At 46.5% G+C, this 23,269-nt stretch overlaps 1 protein-coding gene across 4 annotated transcripts in view; it reads right to left on the reverse strand.

Moving 5' to 3' along the window:
- Window positions 1–23,269, reverse strand: part of SLC44A3 (solute carrier family 44 member 3) — a 94,922-nt gene that overhangs the window by 51,491 nt on the left and 20,162 nt on the right. For all 4 annotated transcript variants that reach the window (XM_060302575.2, XM_030868721.3, XM_030868722.3 and 1 more), the window contains exons 6-9: window positions 17,333–17,493; window positions 15,585–15,674; window positions 14,031–14,155; window positions 9,841–10,027 (exon numbers count right to left, since the gene is read on the reverse strand). In XM_060302575.2, coding sequence (XP_060158558.1) covers window positions 9,841–10,027; window positions 14,031–14,155; window positions 15,585–15,674; window positions 17,333–17,493 — 563 coding nt within the window. The remainder of the gene's footprint in view (window positions 1–9,840; window positions 10,028–14,030; window positions 14,156–15,584; window positions 15,675–17,332; window positions 17,494–23,269) is intronic.

The raw sequence follows: 23,269 nt of genomic DNA on the forward strand, positions 1-23,269 counted from the left end.
CTCTCATCTAAAGAAGCCTTTGAATTAGCTCTGCAATTCAATTCAATTCCATTTGGATCTAGTAAAACCAAATCCCAGCTCTGCAGCTGCATTTGACCTCTAGGCGTCCTCTGCTGTGTGTTTTAGATAAACTACTGTGAGAAAGAAGACGGCACTTCGCTCTTTGGCAAAACCTACAGCTTGAAGAAAATTTAAAGATAGTTTCATATTTCCTTTCACAGCTATCAATTGCTTTTAGGTTCACAATTCACGCGTCTTTAGACATTCACAATAGGGTCTGTGCAAAGGAAGTGGGAGAAGATAATCATGCTGTAGAGCGAACTAATTCCACAGACTAAGGCTGGTCTTAGTAACTCACGCTCTGTGTTCTGCTGAACAAGAGTCACATTGTGAGACATAGTGCAGCAGCTTGGTTTACAGAGAGAAGTTAATATTTTATTGAACAGTGGGCTCATTCTGGCTTGGAAGCAACCTCTGATTCAGGTAAGGCGCTGATAAATGCTTATGCTTTTCCAAAATGGGTGTGTTTCAGAAAAGCATTCCCAATCCCAAACGAGGTGACCCCTCCCAACTAACGAGCAAGTGTAGGTAGATCAGGTGAGTGGAGACTTGGAGAGCCACTCCTGGAATAGCAGAAGTGATGGGGCCAGTCAACATGCACGCTGATGCCCCCACAAGGTCGCCAGTGATGGGGACAGACTACAGTTTGCAAGAACAGGTCTATGACATCACACATGGTTCGGAGGGTGGACGACGTTTCCAAAGAACAGGAGGGATGATTTCCTTGACAGACAAAAGGCAAGTAAGTACAAAGGCCCTGGGTGCTAAGGGGGGATCGTCTCTCCTTGGGGCTGCCCTGTGCTGCCAGGGGCACATTCACATACATCCCAGCTTGGCACACAGATGGCGACAGTCAGCAAGTAGAGAATGGCTAAAGGGATAAATCATGATCCACGCAGGCCTTCACACCCTTGGCATTCTGCACAGAAGCAGAATTCATAAATTATTCTTGACTGCCTACTTGTTTTTGAACATCTTTACTGAAGCCATCATCTACTTATTTTTCTGGTTCCATTATACCAGACTGTTTAAAGGTTTTCCTTTAGGACAGGGATTTTCAACCTCTCAACGTAGCAACTGGCATTTTGGGTCAGATAATTCTTTGTTGGGGCGGGAGGGATGGAGGCCTGTCCTGTGCATTGGTAGGATGTTTAGCAGCTTCCTTGGCCTCTACCCATTAGATGCCAGGAGCTTCTTCCCTCCCCTCCTCCAGTTATGACAACCCAAAATGTCTCCAAACATTGCCAAATGCCAGGTGGGGGACAGAACTGCTGCTTCAGAACCACTGCTTTAGGCAAACATTCTCCGAAGAATCAGGCGCTCTGGCTTCAGGAAGAAGCTTAGGGTGGGGCAGGCGTGTTTATGCGCACAGGACTGCCCTCTCCTGGATGGCTGGGTCGGTGCAGGCAAGAGCCTCTCATCAAAATACCAGTCGCTTGGTTACTAAGGACCATTACCATATAGCTACCACTAAGTGTAGCTAACGCGCGTGGATAGCTACCACTAAGTGTAGCTAACGCGCGTGGGAACTGGATCCCAAGATAAGATTGATCTAGGGGGATGGTGGTGGAAAGGACACTGAACTGGAAGAGGGCGTGGTTCCAATCTCAGCTTTGACGTTTGTGATAAGCAACCTGGGCCTCGGTTCTCTTATTTTAAAGATGAAGCGGGAAGATGAGATGAACTCCAGGGCAGTAGTTATACAGTGTGAGAGTCACGCAGGCTGAGATTCACATCTCCGTTCTGTCTCCTAATGGCTGACCAACCTCAGGCAAGTTATGAGGTTGTGGGACATTTTAAAATCTCTGTTTCATCATCTGTAATCTGAAGACACTAATACCACTCCCTTGTTGATTCCATCTAGTCTCACGGCTCTAAAAGCCATACACATAGCTGTTACGAGGATTAAACAGGTAGGTGCTTAGAACAGTGAGTACAATATAAGGTTAGCTATAGTAGAGGTACAAGTAGATATGATTCCAGTTCTGAAATGAGCAAATATTTATTTAGCATATACTGCATGCTAGAATTATGCTGGACATGAGCTATCAGGGGAAAAGATGAAAAAGGCAAACACAAAAATCAGATATCATCAGAGTGAATATCACATTTGCTACATTAGTTTATTCATCTCCCCTTCTTCTGGACTGTTTATAGTTCCTCCTCCAACCTCTAAGAGTTTTTTCCCATCCTCGCGCTCAGTCAGTGGCCTCACTTCCGGTTTCTCTGAGAAAACTGAAGCAATCGGAAAATCTCTGCTAGCACCTACCCCCATCTCTACCCCTTATCGGCATGTGTCCATAATCGGACCCCCCCTTAATATGATAAACTGCCTGTGATCCTAAGGCCAACCCCTGCACTAGATCCCCTTTCTCACCTACTTTAAGATATCACTCCAGAAATTTCCCCTCTCTTTCTTGCTTCATCAGAATATTCCTCTCTACTGAATCATTTTTAATCACCTCACATCTTTAGAAAACAACCCTACTTTTGTGTGTGTGTGTGTGTGTGGTACACGGGCCTCTTACTGTTGTGGCTTCTCCCGTTGCGGAGCACAGGCTCCGGACGCGCAGGCTCAGCGGCCATGGCTCACGGGCCCAGCCGCTCCGTGGCATGTGGGATCTTCCCGGACCGGGGCATGAACCCGTGTCCCCTGCATTGGCAGGCGGACTCTAACCATTGAGCCACCAGGGAAGCCCCCAAACCCTACTTTTTGACTCCCTTTCCTCCTCCAGCTTCCTTCCTATTTCTCTGTTCCTATTTACAGCCAAACTTCTAAGACTGTCTCTTATTCTTTCCAATTCTTTTTTCTCCACCTTTCTCTTAAACGGCTCTAATCCTGATCCAGCCCCCACGCTTCTCTGAAACTGCTTTGTTTCACTTCCATGTTGCTAACTGCAATGGTCAATACTTAGTTCTTACCTGATTTGTCAGCAGCACTTGACACATTGAACCCTTCACCCCAATTCCAGGACAGCACATTTTTCTCCTCCTGCCCACTGGCTGCTCCCATTCAGTTTCCTTTCTTTATTCTTCCTCGTCTCCAAGACCTCTTAACATTGACATGCTCCAACGCACAGTCCTTGAATTTCTTTTCTATCTACACTCATTCAAATCTCATGGTTTTAAATACTATTCATGTGTTCCCCAATTCCCAAAGGAGGTCTATAGCTCGCCCTCTCCAGAAACTTCAGACTCAAACAGCTAACTCCCTACTTGACATCTCCATCCAGCCGTCTAAAAAGCATCTCAATCAACACAACTAAAAAAGAACTTCTGCTCTTCCCCGAAAACGCTCCAAAGTCTTGTCCCATCTCAGCTGATGGCCATCCCATCTTCCAGTTGCTCAAGCTAAAAAACCTCAGTTTTATCCCCAACTCCTCTTTCTTTCATACCCTTCATCTAATATCCGGAAATCCTTCAGAATCTGATATGTCACACCATGGCCATCATTACAACCCTGTTCTAAGCCACCATCACCTCCTCCCTGGAGCACTGCCATGAAAATGTAAGTCAGGTCATGCCACTATGCTGCTTAAAATGCTGTAATGACTTCCCATTTCAGAAACAAAGTAACTATAATGGTCTACAACACCCCAGGATCTGACCCTGTGCTCTCTCTGACACTCACCTGAACCATTCTCTCCCTCGATCAGGTCACTCTCACTGAATGGGCCTCCTTGCTGTGTCCCCAGCACCTCTCCCTCTTGCGGTTCCCTTTGCCTAGAACATTTTCCCTTCCTTTGCTTAGTCTCATGGCTCTGCCCTCACTCCCTTCAAATGTTTGCTCACAAATTATCTTCTCAACAAGGCCCTCCCCAGTCACTCAATTCAAAATTGGAGCCCCCTCCTTAAGCATTTCCTATTACTCTTCTCTGCTTTATTTTTCTCCTTACCACTTATCAACTTTTAATATACTATAAGATTCACGTACTCATTTAATGCCAGTCTTCCTCTAGCTTCCAAACTAGAAGGAGAGCTGTATCTCCAGCATCTGTAACAGGGTCTGATATAATAAATATTCAATAAATATTTGTTGAATGAACGACTGTATGAATGAATGAACCAACCTTCCTCAAGTAATACATCCTATCATAGAGATTTGAGACAACTTTCTAGAAGTCTTCCTAGAGATCATCATTATATCCTGGAGGAAATGCATCATGCAGCTAGCTATAAGTCTGGGTATTACAAGCAAGTTTTAAAGCATTTTGAAAGACTGAGGTGATACTGATATCATATTAATGATCAATGTAAATGGCAGTTTCTCAAGGGAGGCAGTCCAGTTGGTTGGAATAATTTCCCAAAGGATGCAGGCCCGACTTAAAAGGGTTCCGTATTCTGGCACATTCTGTGCACTTGGCCTCGTCCAGCAAACGGGCTCAGTGTTCTGCTGACACCCATCCTGCCTGTGCCTCCTGCTGGTTCAGCTTCTGCTCTGACAGCACGAGGGTTAGGGAAAAAGAGAAGAAAATCTCACTGACAGCGCACCTGTGGTTCACCTAGTTCCTTCTGTGTATACATCTCATTTAACACAACATTGATGTGAATTCACTTCCTGACTCAGCACACACGTAACTGAACTCACTCAAGGGCTGTGCACTGACCGCAGAGACAGAAAGAAAGAGACACAGTCCAGGCCCTCCAGATGTTCATTCTCTTGAGGGAAGACAACACACAAGTCATTATCTTGCATTATTGTTTTTTATAGACCTTATCACTACCTGACATAATCTATCTACTTATTTATGCTCTCTTTCCCCACTCACTAGTACCTTTATCTGGTTCACCGCTGTATCTCAGTACCCAAGCCACATAGCAGGCATTTGAGGAATATCCGTTGAAAGAATGAAGAATATAAAAAATGCAGGGAAAAACGAAGAAGAAATATCTAAGTATGCCTGGGCAATTTATAGGAGATTTTCCAAGAAATATATTACTCAAAACAAATCTTGGATAATGACTAGTTTTCCATGAAGTTTGGGGGAAAAAGTTGGGGTGAAAGTTAGGAAGAGGAGCAGATTCTAGACAAAGACCACAGCAGGTGCAAAGGCACCGAGATGTTCACAGAGATTGTTTCCCCTCACATTTCCCCACAGGGACCATAAACTTCTGAAAAGCAGGGGCTGTTTTAAATTTCTCCTGAGCAATCTCCCTTCCCCCTGTTCCTAGGACAGGACTGGGCCACTAGGAAACTTTTGTGAAATAACTTTAATCATCTTCTAGATCTCTGATAACTTAAAAAAGGACAATTTTCTTTGAGACTGTGTTCTCAAATATAACAGGCAGAGCAGAGAATAAACCACAAAGCTGAAGCGAGTGCTAGACATTGTCTAGTTGACATTAGTTCCTAATATAAGGAACACATACTGTCCCTTATCTGCAGAGCAAAGCTCTGGTCCCATCTCAGCCTCCTAACATCATTATGAGGCAGCCTGGGGAAAGCACCATTTTTCCACTGTATAAAAGGAAAACATGAAGCCCAGAGGATTAACGTACAAGGAAGGCCGGAGCCATCCTGGATCCCAGGTCCCTTGACTGGAGACCCTCTGTCTGACCTTGCTGCCTCCTTTCCAAGCATGGTCCTTTGCCTTTAAACACGCTGAGCACATCCCTGCGATGACCTCTTCTAACTGCAGTACCACTGCGAGAGAAAGCCCCCCCTTCCCCAAATGGGCCTCCTTCTTCTACTGTTCCGACTGTGGGGCATCCTGACCACCTTACGGTAACTGGGGGTCATCAGATCAACTGGGCTCTTTCCAACCTGCCAACTGCACCTACTGGATTCCCAAGGTTATTTCCGTTTTCCTGTAACTACTATTTTCACTGGATTTAGTAGTCACTGTCACATTGCTGGTGGCAGACAAGTCCCAACTGACTCGTTACCATCATTACTGAGGGCCTGGTTATGCTCCACTGAAACAATCCTCAAACAAGCCAGAGTTTGTCAACTAGTTAAGAGACTGATTGACAGTCACTAGAGAAACAGCTCATCAAAAAAATGGCAAAAAATGATCAACCTAAAGTTCACTTTTTCTGCATTTTCTTTTATTTTTTACACATTAAAATATTAACTCATTCAATCATCTGACACAATAAAAGTCTTACAGTATTTACCCACTGAGGACACCCCACAGCATTGGGAACATTGGGTGGAGACTGAAGAGAGAGCCTGAGGGTCCTGGGACTTCCTGAGGGACATGAAATGAGAGAGTCAGGTGCTGTGCAGGCATCTCTCACCACCCGGATCACCTGGGCACCTGCTGAAGATCAAAACAAGCAGCAGATGACCTGCCCAGGCGCAGAGCCCATCGTCCGGGCCCTGCATGAAAAGGCCTTTGAAGTCAAAGGGAGTTCTGTGCACCTGGGTCAGCCCACAGGTGAGTGGAAAGAAGAGGCAGGTGGTCTAAGGGGACGGCGGGTCTGGTCTCTATGACGCCCAGCCCCGGGGAAGGGGGAAGGCAGTCGCTCTGTGAGCCACCCTCTCCTGTGAAGCGGAACATCACCTGCCCACAGACCCCTACAGTAGGTCCTGGGCACCCGGCTTCCTCTTCTTGCCCTTCAACTCCTCTCACTTTTGCTCATTTTGCTCCTTCCACAGATAGAGAAGGGCTGTGCTTTAATATGTGACGCTCTGATGTGCTGCCTTCGGCCCTACAGAGCAGCCCATCCTCTCCCGGCCCCTCCTCTCAGTCCTGTGGCCCAGGCCCTGGGCCCAGCTGGGGCTGAAGTGGGGGAACTGAAGGACAGCCCTACTAGCAGCTCACCCCCAAGCTGGCCCTGGGGCGTGTTCCTTCCAGCTATATCCCCAACTCCCAGGACCAGCTCTCGCCTTGTCCCCTGTGAGCAGGCTCCCTCCTGAGCTTGGACATGACCCCCCTAAATCCCCTTTGCCTTTTTCTGTACTTTCCGATCTTCTGGTAATTTCCAGCCCATCCTCTGAGAAGCCTTCCCTGACTCGCAAAGGGGGTTGGAGCCTCACCGTGGTGCTCCACAGCTCCCCAAATGTCTCCTCTTACGATGCTCATCGGCCTTTGCCATCCACACCGTGGGGAGAGGTCACCACTCTTCCCCAGCGCCTTGCCAGGGCCTCGTCCCCCCAGTGCTCACCTAACGTCTGTGCATTAAAGAACGAAAGAACGTGTCCTGCTCCAAATCATTGAGGGTTTAACCACAGAGACAATTCCCTTCACTCAGACTCAGAGCCCATAACGACAGCGGGGCGGGCAGCTGTACCCTGGAGGCTGGAGTAGCAAGGTCCCTCCCTGGTCCTGAGCTGTACTTCCCAGGGCCTCAACTCTCCTCTGTGATTCTTTTTTTTTTTTGCGGTACGCGGGCCTCTCACTGTTGTGGCCTCTCCCGTTGCGGAGCACAGGCTCCGGACGCGCAGGCTCAGCGGCCATGGCTCACGGGCCCAGCTGCTCCGCGGCATGTGGGATCTTCCCGGACCGGGGCACGAACCCACGTCCCCTGCATCGGCAGGAGGACTCTCAACCACGGCGCCACCAGGGAAGCCCTCCTCTGTGATTCTTTAGGGCGAGGGCCCAGCACCACAGTCCACCACCAGGGCGTCAAGCCCTGCCACCTCCTGCCACACCTCACTCCCAGCCTGATCTGGTTTTAGCTTCTGGCCCTGTCATGTTGCCCTCTGGCCACAGGTCCCGAACACCACATTACAGGCACAGCTTGCATTCACCAGCCAGCTGCTGTGGTCACAATACTGCTTCAACTTGAACAGACAAACCTGAGGAGGTCTAATTTGATCTCCTAGCTTTGTATCCCAGACACAAGGGACATGCGACGTAGTGGAAAGAGCACAGGCTCTGTTCTAGAGCTCTGGCGTCAGTAAGAGCCATCACACTTTCTAGCTGGACCTTCAGCAAATTGCTTTCTCAGAACCTCAGTTTTCTTGCCTGTAACTTGAACATAACAACACAGGCATTGAAAGGGGGTTGCGACACTTAAAGGAGAGAACATAAGACAGCACCTAGTGCAGAGCTTAGAATTTGGGAAATTTTCAATAAACGCTTGCTTTCCTGGAGGCACTGAAGCCATTGCTTCCCTTTCCGCCAGGACTAAGACCACGTCAAGGGAATGAGCTGGAAGATGTTTGTTCAGTGTTGCCCTAGTTAAAACTTCCAACTGTCCTGCAATTTCTGTTCTTTCATCTTTTCTTGGTAACAGAACCTCTTATTTTTAGGCTGTGCATGGCCGCCACCAACGAAATGACATTTCCTGTCCCCCCTTGCACAGAGGAGTTGCCATGTAACTGCGATTTGGCCAATGGGTGTAGGTGGAAGTGTTGTCATGACTTCCCTGCTACCTTCCTCACAGCCCAATAAGACGGGGTGGTTGGAACTCGAGTGTCTATTTCAGCTCTGAGCTGGAAGCAAGTGGTAGGCTGTGCAACAAGAAAAAAGGTGCGTGGGTCTGTGACCTCCGGCAGCCCATGCTGGCATGGGGTCTCCTCCCGTGGGCTTCATTTACATGAGAGAGGAATTGCCCGTCATCTTGTTTAAGCCACTGTTTTGTGGTTTCTGTCACTCTCACACAAAACTCATCCTGATTGATTACTCTCCTGTGATCAATTTGAACAAGGTTCCCTGCTGGATAATTTTCGGAAGTGCATTGCAGGCCTTCAGCAAGCTTCCAGAGACCCCCGCCAGAAGAGACTGCCCCTAGAGCATCTCTAAGCTGGAAACATGGGCTTTCAAGGGCTTGGACCTCCCGAGAGCTGGCTGCCCATCTTGAAGTAATCTCCATGGGGGCAGTTGACTCCAGAAGAGAGGTAAGAGAACCTAGTTTACTAAGAATCTACTACATGTAGTTATTCCTACATATACAACTGGAGCCTACAGGGAACAGAATAAACTTGATAAACATTAAGAAATTATGTTAGCCTGTTGCTTTGACATCTGCTGTGGTTCTTATCTGCCTGGTGAAAGTCTCCAAAAGCAACTTACTCTTTTGTACTCACATCAGAGTATGAGTTTGGGCCTTAACTAAATCAAATGGAGGAGTGAGTGAGAGAAGACCTAGAGCAGTATCACTCAAAGTGGGGGCCACAGACTAGTGGCCTGGGCTCACCCTGTATGTGATTAGTCCACAGTGAGATAAGGAGCTCGTGCCAGAAGTTAGGTCAGCTGCATCACGAGGCCTATCGTCTCATTCTGCTCACTTTTTTTTTTTCACAGCAAGACTTTCTTGATGGAGGAAGTGATGGAGGGATATACATTCTGGCATAAGCTCCTTATCCGGTGTCAGACACCCCTTTGAATAGCACTGTTCTGGAATGTGGTTGCTCTCTTACAGGGATCCAAAAAAACATAACCGTACCACAAACCAAGTGAATCAGAGTCTCCGAGGATGGGGCCCAGGCATCTGTATTTTAGTAAAGCACCACAGCTGATTCTGAGGAATATCTCTGGTGGAAAACCACTGTATAGATATGATAGCAGAATGGAGGGTAGTATTGTCTTCTCAGGAGCAAAGCAATGTGAACATCTGTGCACACTTGCTTTAAACTTAAGCTTGTTCTGAGCACAACGTTTTAACAGGGTCTTTCCTGGGTTCTTTTTTTCACATACTGATACAAAAGAGGAAAAAGAATTTCCTGCTTTTTCTCCCATTACAGAGACCCAGGCACTGTCACTGTTGGCATCAGATGCCTTTAGCTGCATGGGAAGTTCGGTCCTTACAAAAACAGGCCAATGGTTCCAGAATGGTGAGGCCTTCCGTGCACGACTCCAGGGTGACGGACCCCACTCCCACTGCCCTTACCTGCAGTTCCCAGGCTCAGGAGCACGGCCACCCAGGAGACCCAGAAGAAAATGAGGATGGTAAACGTCCACAGTGGCTGGAACAGCAGGAAAGGAGAGCTGCTGATGGCTTTATTTGTGACTCGGAGAAGTTCAACTGTCAATTTTATTCTCTTTCTGAGGACAAAAATCAAGACGAGCAGAACTGCCTGGTGAGAAAGGGGTTAAATTATTCAAAATAATGAAGAACTGAGACGAGCTGAAAACAAACCCTAATATTTTATTGACATCTCAGCAAACAGCTCTTTTAAGATAGTTACTCCCTACTTTTATTATAATAGAAGAGCCATATTCTCAAATACTAACTGAGCATCTACTATGTGCTGATACTTATGCTAGATCCTGCTGCTACAACAGTGGACAAGACACAGCCCCTGCTCTAAAGGAGCTTGCAATCTGGTCAGAGAATGAGAGAAAACGAGAATAAGGTCCTCTGGGGTCAGGGAACCGTCTATTTCTTTTTCCGTCCACAGCACCCAATATGCTCAGAGAATGCAGAAGGACTGCAGAAGGTCAAGGGGACACAAGTATGAGGGAAGAGGACAGTGATCGTGCCTCAAAGCAACCTTCTGTGCCTCCTCCTCTGCTGGCTTTGGCCTCCCTGTATATAAATATCATATTAAAGAAACAAACCTCCCTCTGCCCTCACACCGCGGCCCAGCCACCGTCATCTCTCATCTCCTTCACAGGCGAGCTTCTTCAAGTTCTAGTGCACACTAGCCATCTGCACGTCCACACCTGCACTCATCCTTCAGCTGCCTGTAAACCTCTGGACCCCAAGACTCTCCTGAAACTGCTCTCCCCAAGGTCACCTCATCTGACCTCCTGAATGTCAAATCCCACAAACATTCCAGATCTTGTTTGACCTCAGCATGGCGTGTGAATCTCTTGTCCCCTCCTCTTTTCCTAAAACTTTCTCCTTCGACTTCTGTGACTGCTGTTTCCTCTGGCTCTCCTTCTACTTCTTCAGTTGCTATTTCTTGGGATCCTTTGGGTGGCCTCTCCTACTCCTCTGTGGTTTTAGAATCCTTCTTAGATGCTGATAACCTTTAAATAAAAATCTCCAGGGTCCAGTGGTTAGAACTCCACGCTTCCACTGCGAGGGGCACGGGTTTGATCCCTGGTTGGGGAACTAAGATCCTGCAGCCAATTAAAAAAAAAATCTCCAGCCTCACCTTTCTCTAGGTGCTGGATGAGTAAGCACTTCAGTTACTGACCAGGTGTTGGGTGTCCTACAGTGTGTCAAACTCAACTTGTCCTGAACCAAATTCATTATCTTCATACAAAAACTTATGTCCCCTGGATTCCCTACTCCAGTGGCCCTAATTTTCCTGGACTCTCCAAAAAAAATGAGGCTCCTCTCTTGCATGCTTCCATCTTATCCCATACTTACCCTACCGTAGCACTCAACATACTCTCCTGTAGATGTTTATTGCCTGCATTTCACATTACATCAAGCTCCTTGAGGGCAGGGCCGTCTGTTACTGCCAAGGACTGGCACAGTCCCAGCGCACAGCACAGTCTCAATCACCTTGGACTCAGTTTCCCGATAGAGCTCTCAATCTCTCCTCTCCTCTCTATTCCCACGTTGATGCCACAGCTCAAGTCTCAACATCTCTCACCCAGACCCCAGTAGCCTCTGTACTACCTTCTGCTTTTAATCCCCTTAGCCCCCTACCCTTGCCTCAATCCCTCCTCCAACCCAAGCTAAAGGGATCTTTGTAAAAGGTAGAGTCAAGGATATCATCTCCCTGCTCAAAATCCTTCAACATCTCCCCAAAGCTCCTGGATAAAGATCGAAATCATCATCACTGTAAATCAGGATCTTCCTGGCATGGTCCCTTCCTGTCGAGGGAACTTTCTGCAGGCTCCTCTCTTGTCTCTGTGACCCCTCCCATGCTACTCCCTTGGCCTAAGATGCCCTTCCTCTTCCAGCTGGGCTTGGGCATTGCTGCCCTCAGGGACCTCATAATCAAGTGGAGGAAAGTCAGAGGGCAGTGGGATAAACTGTGCAAAACTGCTCCAGGGGTTGGGAACAGGGCCTCCTGCCGTAGCTGTGGGGACTGGCCTGAGGAGCCAGGGAAGATGCCCGGAGGAGACGGTAGGAATTTCCATCTCTGTGTCCTCAATGCCTAGCACAACCAACAAGGAAGAGGGACATTTTTTGTTGTTATCGTTTTTTACTAAAAATTTTAATGAGGCAAAATGATACAATCTTTAGGCAAATAAACTTGGCTTCTAGCTCCTGAGTGGAATGGTAAAATGTGTGTGTTTAAATGTGTGTGTCTTTCAACTATATTATATATATATATAAAATGCTCCCCTCACGTTCAAAGTACACCAGGATATTGACCACAAGTGATGAGTTAACTCTAACCCGTCACTTCCCCAGTCTCAAGGGAGATCAGCATTACCCACTGGGGATGGTGCTAGGGGTGCTGGCTGGGCGGGGTGGACAGCAGAGCTGACTCACCACAGGGGTCAAGCCTCAACTTCACCCTTCTGGGCTCTAAGATGCACCCCTAGGCTGACACACTGAGGCGAGCATTCGATGCCATTCATCCCATTTTCTTCATCGCTGCTAGTGGTTTTACTGAAACCACTGAAATAATATTCCTAGGCAGCCCCCCTCATAGGCCGCCATCGCTCCCCGTGTACCACGTCATGGCGTTGCTAGCCCTGTAATTCGTCTCATCGTGGGGCGTGTGCTACCTTCGTGTTGTGTCTTGCCAGGTCCATTGCTTAGTGCAGGGCCCTGGGCGTAACAGGCGCTCAGTGAACGGTGATGGTGACGAAGAAGCTAGGGCTCTTATGAGAACAGCTCCTCAGCAGCAGTCCTTGGTAGACTGAGCGGCAGTGACACGTGTGTTAAATGAACGGTGTGCGAGCCGCGGTGCGCTTCCTCACTCTGCTCTCACGGTCTGCCCTTTCCCTAGCCTTTCGCTTGGTGAAAAGCATTCCCCCGACCCTGGCATCGGGCGGCCATTAATGGCTCAGTGTGTGAAGACAAAGGGAGCCCTGTGGAGGGCTGGGGGTGGGGGAAGGGGAGAAGCAAGCTCTCCCGGCTCCCAGCCCTTCTCCTCCCTGGCCCTAGTGCCAACAGCCCAGCACGCGGCCTCGGGTGCGGGGGGCCTTTCTTCTCCAGCCTCCTGCACATGCCCTGGCTCAGCTCCGGGCCTGGTCCCGGGACGAACCAGGAGCTTTGCTTTATCGGATACTTGCTCACTGAGATGCAGTTCACGTGACAAACGCAAACCTGACACCTCACTAGAAAGGAGAAAACGGGAAGCCTGTACCAAACATGAGAACCGAAGGATCCCCGTAGAGGAGAGAGCTGAGCTGGTGGGAGAATCTGCCCTTGCTGAAAGATTTAATGGGCGTGTGGAAACCCCGGCTGCCATGCCTGAGTGAAACAGTTAGCAAGCAACACACCAAAGGATGCCCGTGGGCCACCTGAAATCAGTTCCCGACCCTTTCCGGGACCCTATGATTCCAGAACTGCTATCAGCACCCGGGGAGGGCCCAGGATGATTTTCAGTTGCCAACCACCCTCCCCCAACAACCAGGATCTCCAGGCTCAATGCTCTCTGTTTGCCTGCTCTCAACTAGGGAATTCACCAAGGAGGCGGCGGTTCTCTCAAACCAACTTAGCCTAGCAGCCGCACGTCTGGAAACAAAGGGCTCTCTGTGTTCAAGGGCAGTGCGAGTTGTCACAGCCTTGAGAGCAGAGCATCCACTGGCTAGAGGGGTGGCGACTCTCCGCAAACCAGGAAATGGGAACTGTTGTATGTCTGGCTCCCTCTCCGCGCTGCGGCATCCCCCCTATAGCCGCCTGTGGGTGCAAGCGGTTCTACTGTGTTCAAGGGTAATGAGTCAGCAAGGGTAACGAACCAACCTCTGAGATGGCGGACGTGATGGAACGAAGTCAGAGCGTTTACTCATCTTTTTTAAGGCTGCAATGCATTCCTATGTAGGTATCTCAAATAAAACACAAAGGCACTAGACGTGTGTGTACACTCACTACACTAACATGTATATACATTCTGCAGTGAAAGAAAACAAGTGCTCGTTGCTTTTTGGTTAAAATCTAATTATTTGGATTTCAGAGTTCTGCCTGGCTACTTGACCTACTGCTGGAAGGGTGCTTCTTACCGTGATAACTGTAGACACAACAGCAAACCCCAGCAAACACTTCATGTTCTCCCTTTCTGTGTCCAATTCTGTGCTGAGGTCATTAGTGTAGTCATAATACAGCCACCATAAGACACCACAGACAACTGGAAAGCAAAACACCAGCAGAACTCAGCGCGCATGCCATGAGGTAAGCACCCGCCCCTCCCTTCACACCAGGCGGCCCTGCTCAGGCAGTGGGTCCCAAACCCCTGGGGCTTTGCAGGCACTGACCGGCCCTCTGAAGCAGCTGGATGGGGCCAGCTGAGGACCTGCCAGACCTGGGGTGGCTGCCTGTCTCTGGGAGACGCAGGGAGGTAATTCCGGAACACAGATGTGTCCTGTCAGCCTAGCCCATGGGTGGGGCTGGGTGTGAGCAGGGAGGAAACCACACTGACGGGATGGTGAGAGGAACAATATTAGAGTCTAAAGTCTAAAATTTCCAAGTGAGCTCTGCGGGTGACAACTCCAGGGGCAGCCTGGATATTGGCTTGGCACCTACAAAACTGGGCGGACGCCTCGACATTGCACATGCTCTGCATTTAGGTACTCAGTACCACCTGCAGCGCATCCACAGCGACGACAGGGAGGTCACAGTCGTCTTTCCTAGCCGTAGGTGGGGAAGGCACCCTCACAAGCCACAGTGCGTGTCCTCCAGCACCTGCACGCTGGGCACCTGTGATCTGCAGAACTGACTGTTTAGGGGATGAAACTCCTACGGTCATGCCAATTATTAAAAATTAAAATATCCTATACTCGTTCGGAAACAGCTGCTGCCTTGAGCTCCCTGCATGCCTCTGCCCCTCGGACCTTCTTCCCCGACATCTTCTGGGTGGATCCAGGATCCAGCACTGAAAAGGAAAACAGTGGGCACCGGGCAGGGTCTCCAGGACCCTGCCCCAGCTCAGGGCCTGCGTCTCTTCAGATTGGCCGGAGCCTTTGCACGACAATGTGGGTACCCACAGGTGATGTGAAAATTCAGAAGACATCCTTTAAAGCAACGGTCCCCAACCTTTTTGGCACCAGGGACCGGTTTTGTGGAAGACACTTTTTCCACGCACAGGGTGGGAGGTGGGGGGATGGTTCAGGCCATAATGCGAGCGATGTGGGGGGGGATGGAGAGCGGCAGATGAAGCTTCGCTCCATCGCCTCCTGCTGTGCAGCCCGGTTCCTAACAGGCCTCGGACCGGGGGTTGGGGACCTCTGCTTTAAAGGGCTTCCAACAGGCATTGGAACTGACTTTTAATGGTGTAGAAACCACTACCACTCACCTGGCCAGCTCATCTGAGAGGCGGCACAGTGCAGAAGAGACAGAAGGCTGAGCAGGAACTCTGCTGTGATCTGTGAGACAGAAGCAATCCTGTGGTCCTCCCTGACCTCTCTGGGCCTGGGTCTCCTCATATGTAACATGAGGGAGTTGGACGAGAGACTCTCTAAGACCCCATGTAGCTCAGCAATGCCAGCTTTTAAGTTCTACACTTAATGGAAAGGCTTTTCATTTAATCAAGAAGAAATCAATCAAGTGGAAATACTTACACAGCAATCCCAAAACAATCAGTGCAATGAAAATGTGAACCAGAAGGGTGGTGATGAATCGGAAGGTGAACATCATGGCCAAAGACAAGGCTAGAAAATTAAGCAAAACATATAAATTCTAACAAGCACCAAGGCATGAGGGGGATGATGATGGGGCTGGAATGCCTAAACCTTCCAAAAGAGTGAGGGCTGAGGACTTCCTTCAATCTCTAGATATCTTGGACATCTACCAAACAAAAAAACAAGACACACCCAGGCCCCTCTCTGAAGCATACACAAGTTAGGTCTGTGACAGTGCCACTTCCTGAAGATGCTAGCATTCTTCTTGACTTAAAAAAAATTTCTTTTAAAGCAGGTATTATTCCCAAAAACCCCTAAACTTTCTTTTTTTCTTTTAAGTCCAAACGAACCATCTAAAATTTTTTATCAAACTTAACTCTTTTGATTTCATAACTTACCTAAAGTTCTAATTTTGTGTTCTCAGATACTCTCATTAAATATGAAAGATGAATGCCTTTAAAAATGAAAAATTTAAGATTATAAGATGTATGTATAAAAATCGGCACATCAGTTTCCAGTTCGGGGGTTTTTAAGCCTATGAATTTATTCTAAGTACTTCAGTGAATTTATAAATACTATATTACTTTTTTTTCTAAACAAGAATTCAAGATTACATATAGATATTTGGGTATAGTGGTTAAGAACATGGGTTTAGAATCAGATAGGTCTGGGCTGAGTCTCAGCTCTGCACCTCTGCTTGGCCAAGCCTCAGACCTCTCTAAGCCTCAGCTTCCTCTCCTGCAAATGGTGATAGGGTTCTGATGAGGTTTAATGTGTTAACAGCAAGCAGGATGTCTGGCCCATCCGGGTCATAAGAAGTCTGGAAGTTACATAACGGTGGCTAGTTAAGCATCCCCAAGCATTCAGGAATTAGTAACCTTTAGGTAATGAAATTATGGAAAACTCAATTTGTAAACTGGCAAAATTATGTTAATGGCTGATCAAAGAGTTTCTTTCAACCTTCCAAGGTTGGGAGGCAGCCGCTGTAAATAACGGGGTAAATAAGAGGCCACTACTATTGCCTACAGCAGCAGAGAGAACTAATTCGTTCAAAGAGAAGGTCGACTCTTAAAGGAGCTCATCGAGCTGAAATAGCAAATGGGAAGTCCAATGGTGATGAGCGCCTGGGGGGCTGCTTCCAGAAAGGCCGGGAAAAGGCATGATCTGGCTCAAGACCTTGACCCTCCTACAACCCAGCAGGCCTGTTCCTAGGAGGAGCTGGATACATCAGGCCAATGCCCTCTGATGCTATGCCCTCTATGCTATATGCAGTGATGCACACACCTCCTTCCCTTGCTCACCAAGCAGCCTTGTGATCGGGCTTGCCTAGGGGAAGAGGGCACACGGGCCAGAGGACGTGCGTTCCTGGTACTTATCATGGCCAGTTCACAAAGTGGCAATCTGCTCTGCACATCCATCCTTATGCAGAGCTGAGGGGCAGGCCCTGGAACGCGGTCACTCTCTAAGGCAGCCCCACCTAGTGAGGCCTCGGGGCAGAGAGCCAGCTGGCCTCTCCCCAGTCTTACTGCCCCCTGCTCCACTTGAACCTGAAACACTGAAAATAACTACAAAGAAAATATATGAAGTTTTATATTTAAGTCAAGAGGCTAATTTCCATTGTACAACATATATAAGTGCTAGAAACTTTGGTATAAATAGTCACTGAAATAAAATTAATTGAAAATTACCGAAGGCGAGGACACAGAGACCGAGGATTGTGTCTCTTCCTGACATTATTCCACTTAGAATTCGATGGAGGGCGTCAACATCATTGATCAAAACAGATGCAAACAGGGAATAACACTCAGGAGTTTGAGGGATGCATCGATTAAACAAGGGAAAAGACTTGCTAAAAAATAAAAGAATAAGTGGCAAAGATGTTTACTTAATTACTTATCTTAAAAAAAGATGTTTATTTAAAATTCTCAGCAACCAAAATGTATAAGATCTACAATAATAAAAAGAAGTTTAACATCTTGTTTGCAGTCTACACCTTACAAAGCCAGGCATCTGTGCTGCCACAGTGTTCAGCTGATGCCCGGATGGGAAACTGATTATGGAGACCCATAGACACCAGGAACCTCATCTTGGGGAGTGACATTGCTGACTCTCATGTCTTGGCCCTTCCTGGATAACAAACTACCAACTCCAACGCAAGAATCACCTTTCTTTTAGGAACTATTAGAGATAAGGACTGGCTCAATCAAAAGCTGTACTAATGAAACCACCAGCTTTATTTCTATCCTCTTTAAGAAGACGTAAAAGCCTTGAGAGTTTTGTTACAAACAGAGTGAGTGCTTAATAAATGAGTGATAAATGTATGAACGAAGCTGTGGTTGATAACTGCCTTGGGTAGATGAAAAAGCTGACCTCTTTTGGGGCCCTTCCTGAAATGGAAAAATGCCCAGGAATGTTCATCCTAATGAATCTTAATGAGGCCACACATACCTTCACAGCATCCTGCTCTTCTTTCCTTCTGTGGGCCCCAAACAGTGGAAATAATCCTGATCCAAGAAGTGCTAAATTACCCGACAAGTTGCTAAAACATTAGGCGGTCGCCAACATCGCATTGCCATGAAGGCAAAATGCCTTCTGAAACCCCAGGGAAGCTCAACACAGAACATACAGCAGGATCTTTCTCAGGAGTCACAACAGTATGTGAGAGTTCCCGAGTCGCTGAATGGTGATTTAAGAGAACAGTAACACAACCGAGCCGTTGTTTTTTTTACATTAAAAATTTTGCAAGGGTGATACATTCACACATTTCAGATTCCAAAAGGTGCAATAGGATAAACTGTGAGTAACTGCACTTTCTTCTCCTTGGGCCACGGAAATACATTTCCTCACAGGCGACCGTTGTTTTGGTTTCTTGTATATCATTCTAGAGACGTTTTTAGCATACACGAATGTAACAGGAAATTTAAATAGGAGTCTGCTGCTGGGGCTCAAAGAAAATAAAAATTATATCCCCAAATGAGATGCCAGACCCCACCAAGCAGGGCTTGTCAAAAGACAGGTAGGAGAAAACTGGTTATTCTCTTAAACCTTCACCCACACTGAATATAAGAGTGTTGGAAGTTGGAGATTAGAAGAGCATTTTATAAAATAAACTTTTAATTTTGGAATAACTTTAGTGTTACTGAAAAATTGCAAACACGGTACAGAGAGTTTCCATGGACCTTCACTCACCTCCACCTAATGTTAACATCTGACATAATAGCCACAGTACATTTGTGAAAATTAAGAAATCAACATTGGTGGGCTTCCCTGGTGGCGCAGTGGTTGAGAGTCTGCCTGCCGATGCAGGGGACGCGGGTTCGTGCCCCTGTCCGGGAGGATCCCACATGCCGCGGAGCCGCTGGGCCCGTGAGCCATGGCCGCTGAGCCTGCGCGTCCGGAGCCTGTGCTCCGCAACGGGAGAGGCCACAGCAGTGAGAGGCCCGCGTACTGCTAAAAACAAAACAAAACAAAAACCAAAAAAAACATTGGTGCTACACTATTAACTAAACCACAGTCTTTATTTGGAAGTCACCATTTTCCACCAATTCCTTTTTGTGTTCCGGGACACCACACTGCATTTATGTGTTGTGTCTCTCTTGGTTTGTGACAGTTTCTTAGTTCTTCCCTATTTCTCATAACTTTGACACTTTTGAAGATTCATGGTCAGGTATTTTATAAAATGTCCTTCAAGCTATAGAATGACCCTCACATTTTCTCATGATTAGGCTGCAGTTATGGGTTTATAGGAAGAAAACCACAGAGGCGAAGAGCTATTCTCAGAGGATCACATCAGGGGACACGACAGCAACATGACCCCACTGCTGAAGTTGCCCGAAATCACTTGGTTAAGGTGGCTGGTACCTGCCAGGTTTCTCCACTGGAATGTGACTATTTTTCTCTTTCTACACTCTGTTCTTTAGAAGTGATTCACTAAATCCAGCCTGCTCTCAAGAAGAGGGAAATTAAGTTCCACCTCCTGGAGGAGGAATATCTACACACATTATCTGAGATCCTCTGTAAAGATTTATCTCCTTTCTCCCATTTATTTATTTACTTAATCAGTCATTTATTTATATAAGTATGGACTCATGGATATTTACTTTATCATCAACCCTAGTACGTAGCTTCAAAATTGCTAAATAGTATCCCGTGAGAAACAAATTTACCAACTAGAGCACAGTGTTTATGTACAGTATTTTAAATTTTTTGGTGGTTTTTTTTTTTTGGCTTTAGCTTACAGTATGTAGTCACAGGGTTATTTCTCAAAGTTACCTAGGCCAGCTCCTTTTCTCTCTACCCCCTTCAGTTAGGTTATGTCACACATTTATAAGTTAAATTCATTTGTTGCAGTCAACATTTTATCCTGAGATCTCCTGATACCTTGGTTGATTGTATTTTTTATTTGGATACAGTTGACTGTGTACAGGTGTTGGCAAGTGCATAGACTCACGTACAAGAGCAATTCTAAAGAGATGTTTTTGTTTTTGTTTTGAGAGAGAGAACTGCCATGTGAGTCTATCGCTGTCCCTTAGGGCGAGGGATACTACTCCTAAGTCAGATGAGAAGTGTTTCCTGGAAAACTCAGAGGCTTTACAGATCTTAACCCATGGGTTAAGGTCTGAGCCCTGAGAACGGGGTGGGGCTGGTCTCCAGGACGGCTACATGGACGACTGTGGGGACCTCAGCGGAAAGAAGCTGTGGGTAGCTGCTCAGTGCCTCGGGAAAGGGGAAGGAAGGCCCGACCAGAGGAATAGGGAAATGATCAGCCAGGGCAGAGATGCACTCGACCATGTAAGGGGCACTGCTGGTGAGAAAGCCCATTGGTGGAACTTTCCAAATAACCCAAAAAGTGCTTCATGGAGAAAGCTGGCTGGAACATCTCCCAAGCCCAGAAGACTCATCCTAGAATCAGTACTAGTCAAGTAAAAATGCTCCTGGCTCCTTCTGTCTTCTCTTCACTTTTGGTGTGCCAGCCCCAAGAGTCAGAAGCCCGTTTTAGCAAAGCTGGGAAAGGAAGGGGTGAGGAAGTAGGAGAGGAGAGAGAAGCAGAGGATTGCACCTCCCCTGACCCAAGCCGTCCCCCTGCTCCTGACCCAACCTGGGGGATGGAGAAGCTTCAGCTTCCGGTCAAGTTTGAAGTCTGTCACACAGCGCTGAACATTTTAATCCCTGAATTGAAAGTGTCTTTTACCACTTAAAGTGACTGAGTCCTTACTACCTAAAAGTAACCAGAGAAGTCTTGCGAACTGTGTTTTCATTCAGGGGCAGAGAAAAAACTAGTCTGGCTGAATAAATTTAAAGGGACAGAGAAACAAAACTAGAGTAGCTTTCTAACTACATCCTATAGGTTATGTTTGATGTAATGATTATACAGGCAAATATACACACACACACGTATACATACTTATATGTATATAAACACATAAGTCACACTTATGATATTTCCTTTTTATGGAAAAGGTGGTACACTGCATACTGCTTTATAGTTTGCTTTTTTTTTAACTTAATACATCTTGTAGCTCTGCTCATATTAGAATATAAGAGACTCCTCTTATTTTTACTGAGGTAAAATTTACATATAGTGAAATGTACAGATCTTAAACATACAGTTGGTGGCTTTTGACAAATACATATGTCAATGTAACCACCAGCCCTTTCAAGGTGCAGAACAGCTTTTTTACCCCAGAAAGTTCCCTCATGCCCCCTTCCAATCAATCTCCATGCCTTTACAGGCACTATTAATCTGATTTCTATAACTAAACATTCGTTTTGGCTCTTGTCTAATCCCACTGAGATGGAATCACATAGTATGCACTTTTCTGTGTCCAGCTTCTGACACTCAGCTGTCACATGTATCAGCAGATCATTCCTTTAACTGCTGAGTACTCTTCCGCTGTATGAATATACTACCACTTGTCTGTCTAGTCTCCTGTTGATTGCCATTTGAGTTGTTTACAGTTTTGAGCTATTAAAAATAAAGTTGCTATCCAGGACCTACTGTATAGCACAGGGAACTATATTCAATATCTTGTCATAACCTATCATGGAAACCTGAAAAAAACCATATTTATATACATACATATATATGTGTGTATCACTGAAACACTTTGCTGTATACCTGAAACACTGTAAATCAGCTATACTTCAGTTAAAAAAAGATGCATCATCATCAGTTTTAAAAAGCTGCTAGCAACATTCGTATATGTCTTTTTAGGGACATACGTTTTCATTTCTCCAAGTAACTACCTAAAAGTGGAATTGTTGGGTCATATGGAAAGTGTATGCTTAGCTTTATAAGAAGCACCAAACTTTTTCCAAAGTGGCTGCAGCATTTATATCCCACCAGCAATGGCTGAGACTTCTAGCTGTTCTACCTCCTCACCAGCACTTGATATGGTTCACCTTTACAATGGGAGCCCTTCTAGTAAGCATGTAGTGATATCTCACGGTATTTTCAAGTTGCATTCTCCTGATGGCTAACAATGGTAAGCATCTTTTTATGTACCTATTGGCTCTTTGTTTATCTTCTTTTGAAAAGTGGCTGTTCAAGTCTTTTGCCTGGTTTTATTGGGTTGTCTGACTTTTTGTTATTGATTTAAAGTAGGGATCAGCCAAATTCAGCCCACCATCTGTTTTTGTACATGAAGCTTTATTGGAGCACAGCACAATGTATTTCTTTATGTATTTTCTATGGCTGCCCTTGCCCTGCCCTGGCACAGTTAAGTACTAGTGGCTCCTGAGATGATAACGCCCACAAAGCCTAAAATATCTACTATATGGCCCTTTAAAGAAAAAGACTGCAGATGCTGATTTAAAGAAATTCTTTATACACATATTCTGGATTTAAGCATTTGTCATATATACATATTGTGAATATTTTCTCCAAGACTGTTGCTTCTTTCTTTTTGTTTGTTTTGCATTTTCTTCACGGTATCTTTAGATGAATAGAAGTTTTTAATTTTGATGAAGTCCAATGTATCATTTTTTTTCTTTTATGTATAGTGCTTTGTGTGCCCTCTCAAATTTTTGCCTACTTCAAGGCGGCAAAGATATTCTTCTACTTTTCTTCTAGAAGCTTTATAGTTTTAGCTTCTTAGGTTTAGGTCTAGGATCTATCTAAAATTAGTTTTTGTGTGTGGTATAAGGTAAGAGTCCTCAATCAAAATGACCAAGTCATTTTCCCCCATGTCTTCCCACTGATTTTAGCACCATTTGTTGAAAAGGCTTCTTCTCCCCATGAAATTGCCTTGCCACTTTCACTAAAAATCAATTGGCCATGTATATGTTACTCTATTTCTGGGCTCTCTATTCTGATTCACTTATCTGTCTATCCTCATTCCACTTTTTTGTGGTACGCGAGCCTCTCACTGTTGCGGCCTCTCCCGTTGCGGAGCACGGGCTCCAAACGCGCAGGCTCAGCGGCCATGGATCACGCGCCCAGCCGCTCCGCGGCATATGGGATCTTCCCGGAACGGGGCATGAGCCCCTGTCCCCTGCATCGGCAGGCGGACTCTCAACCACTGCGCCACCAGGGAAGCCCCCACACTGTCTTAATCACTGTAATTTTATAATAACTTTTGAAATCAGGTGTTATGAACTCTCTAACTTGGTTCTTCTTCAAGTTT

The sequence above is a fragment of the Globicephala melas genome, chromosome 1, assembly GCF_963455315.2.
Source record: "Globicephala melas chromosome 1, mGloMel1.2, whole genome shotgun sequence".
Lineage (NCBI taxonomy): Eukaryota > Metazoa > Chordata > Mammalia > Artiodactyla > Delphinidae > Globicephala > Globicephala melas.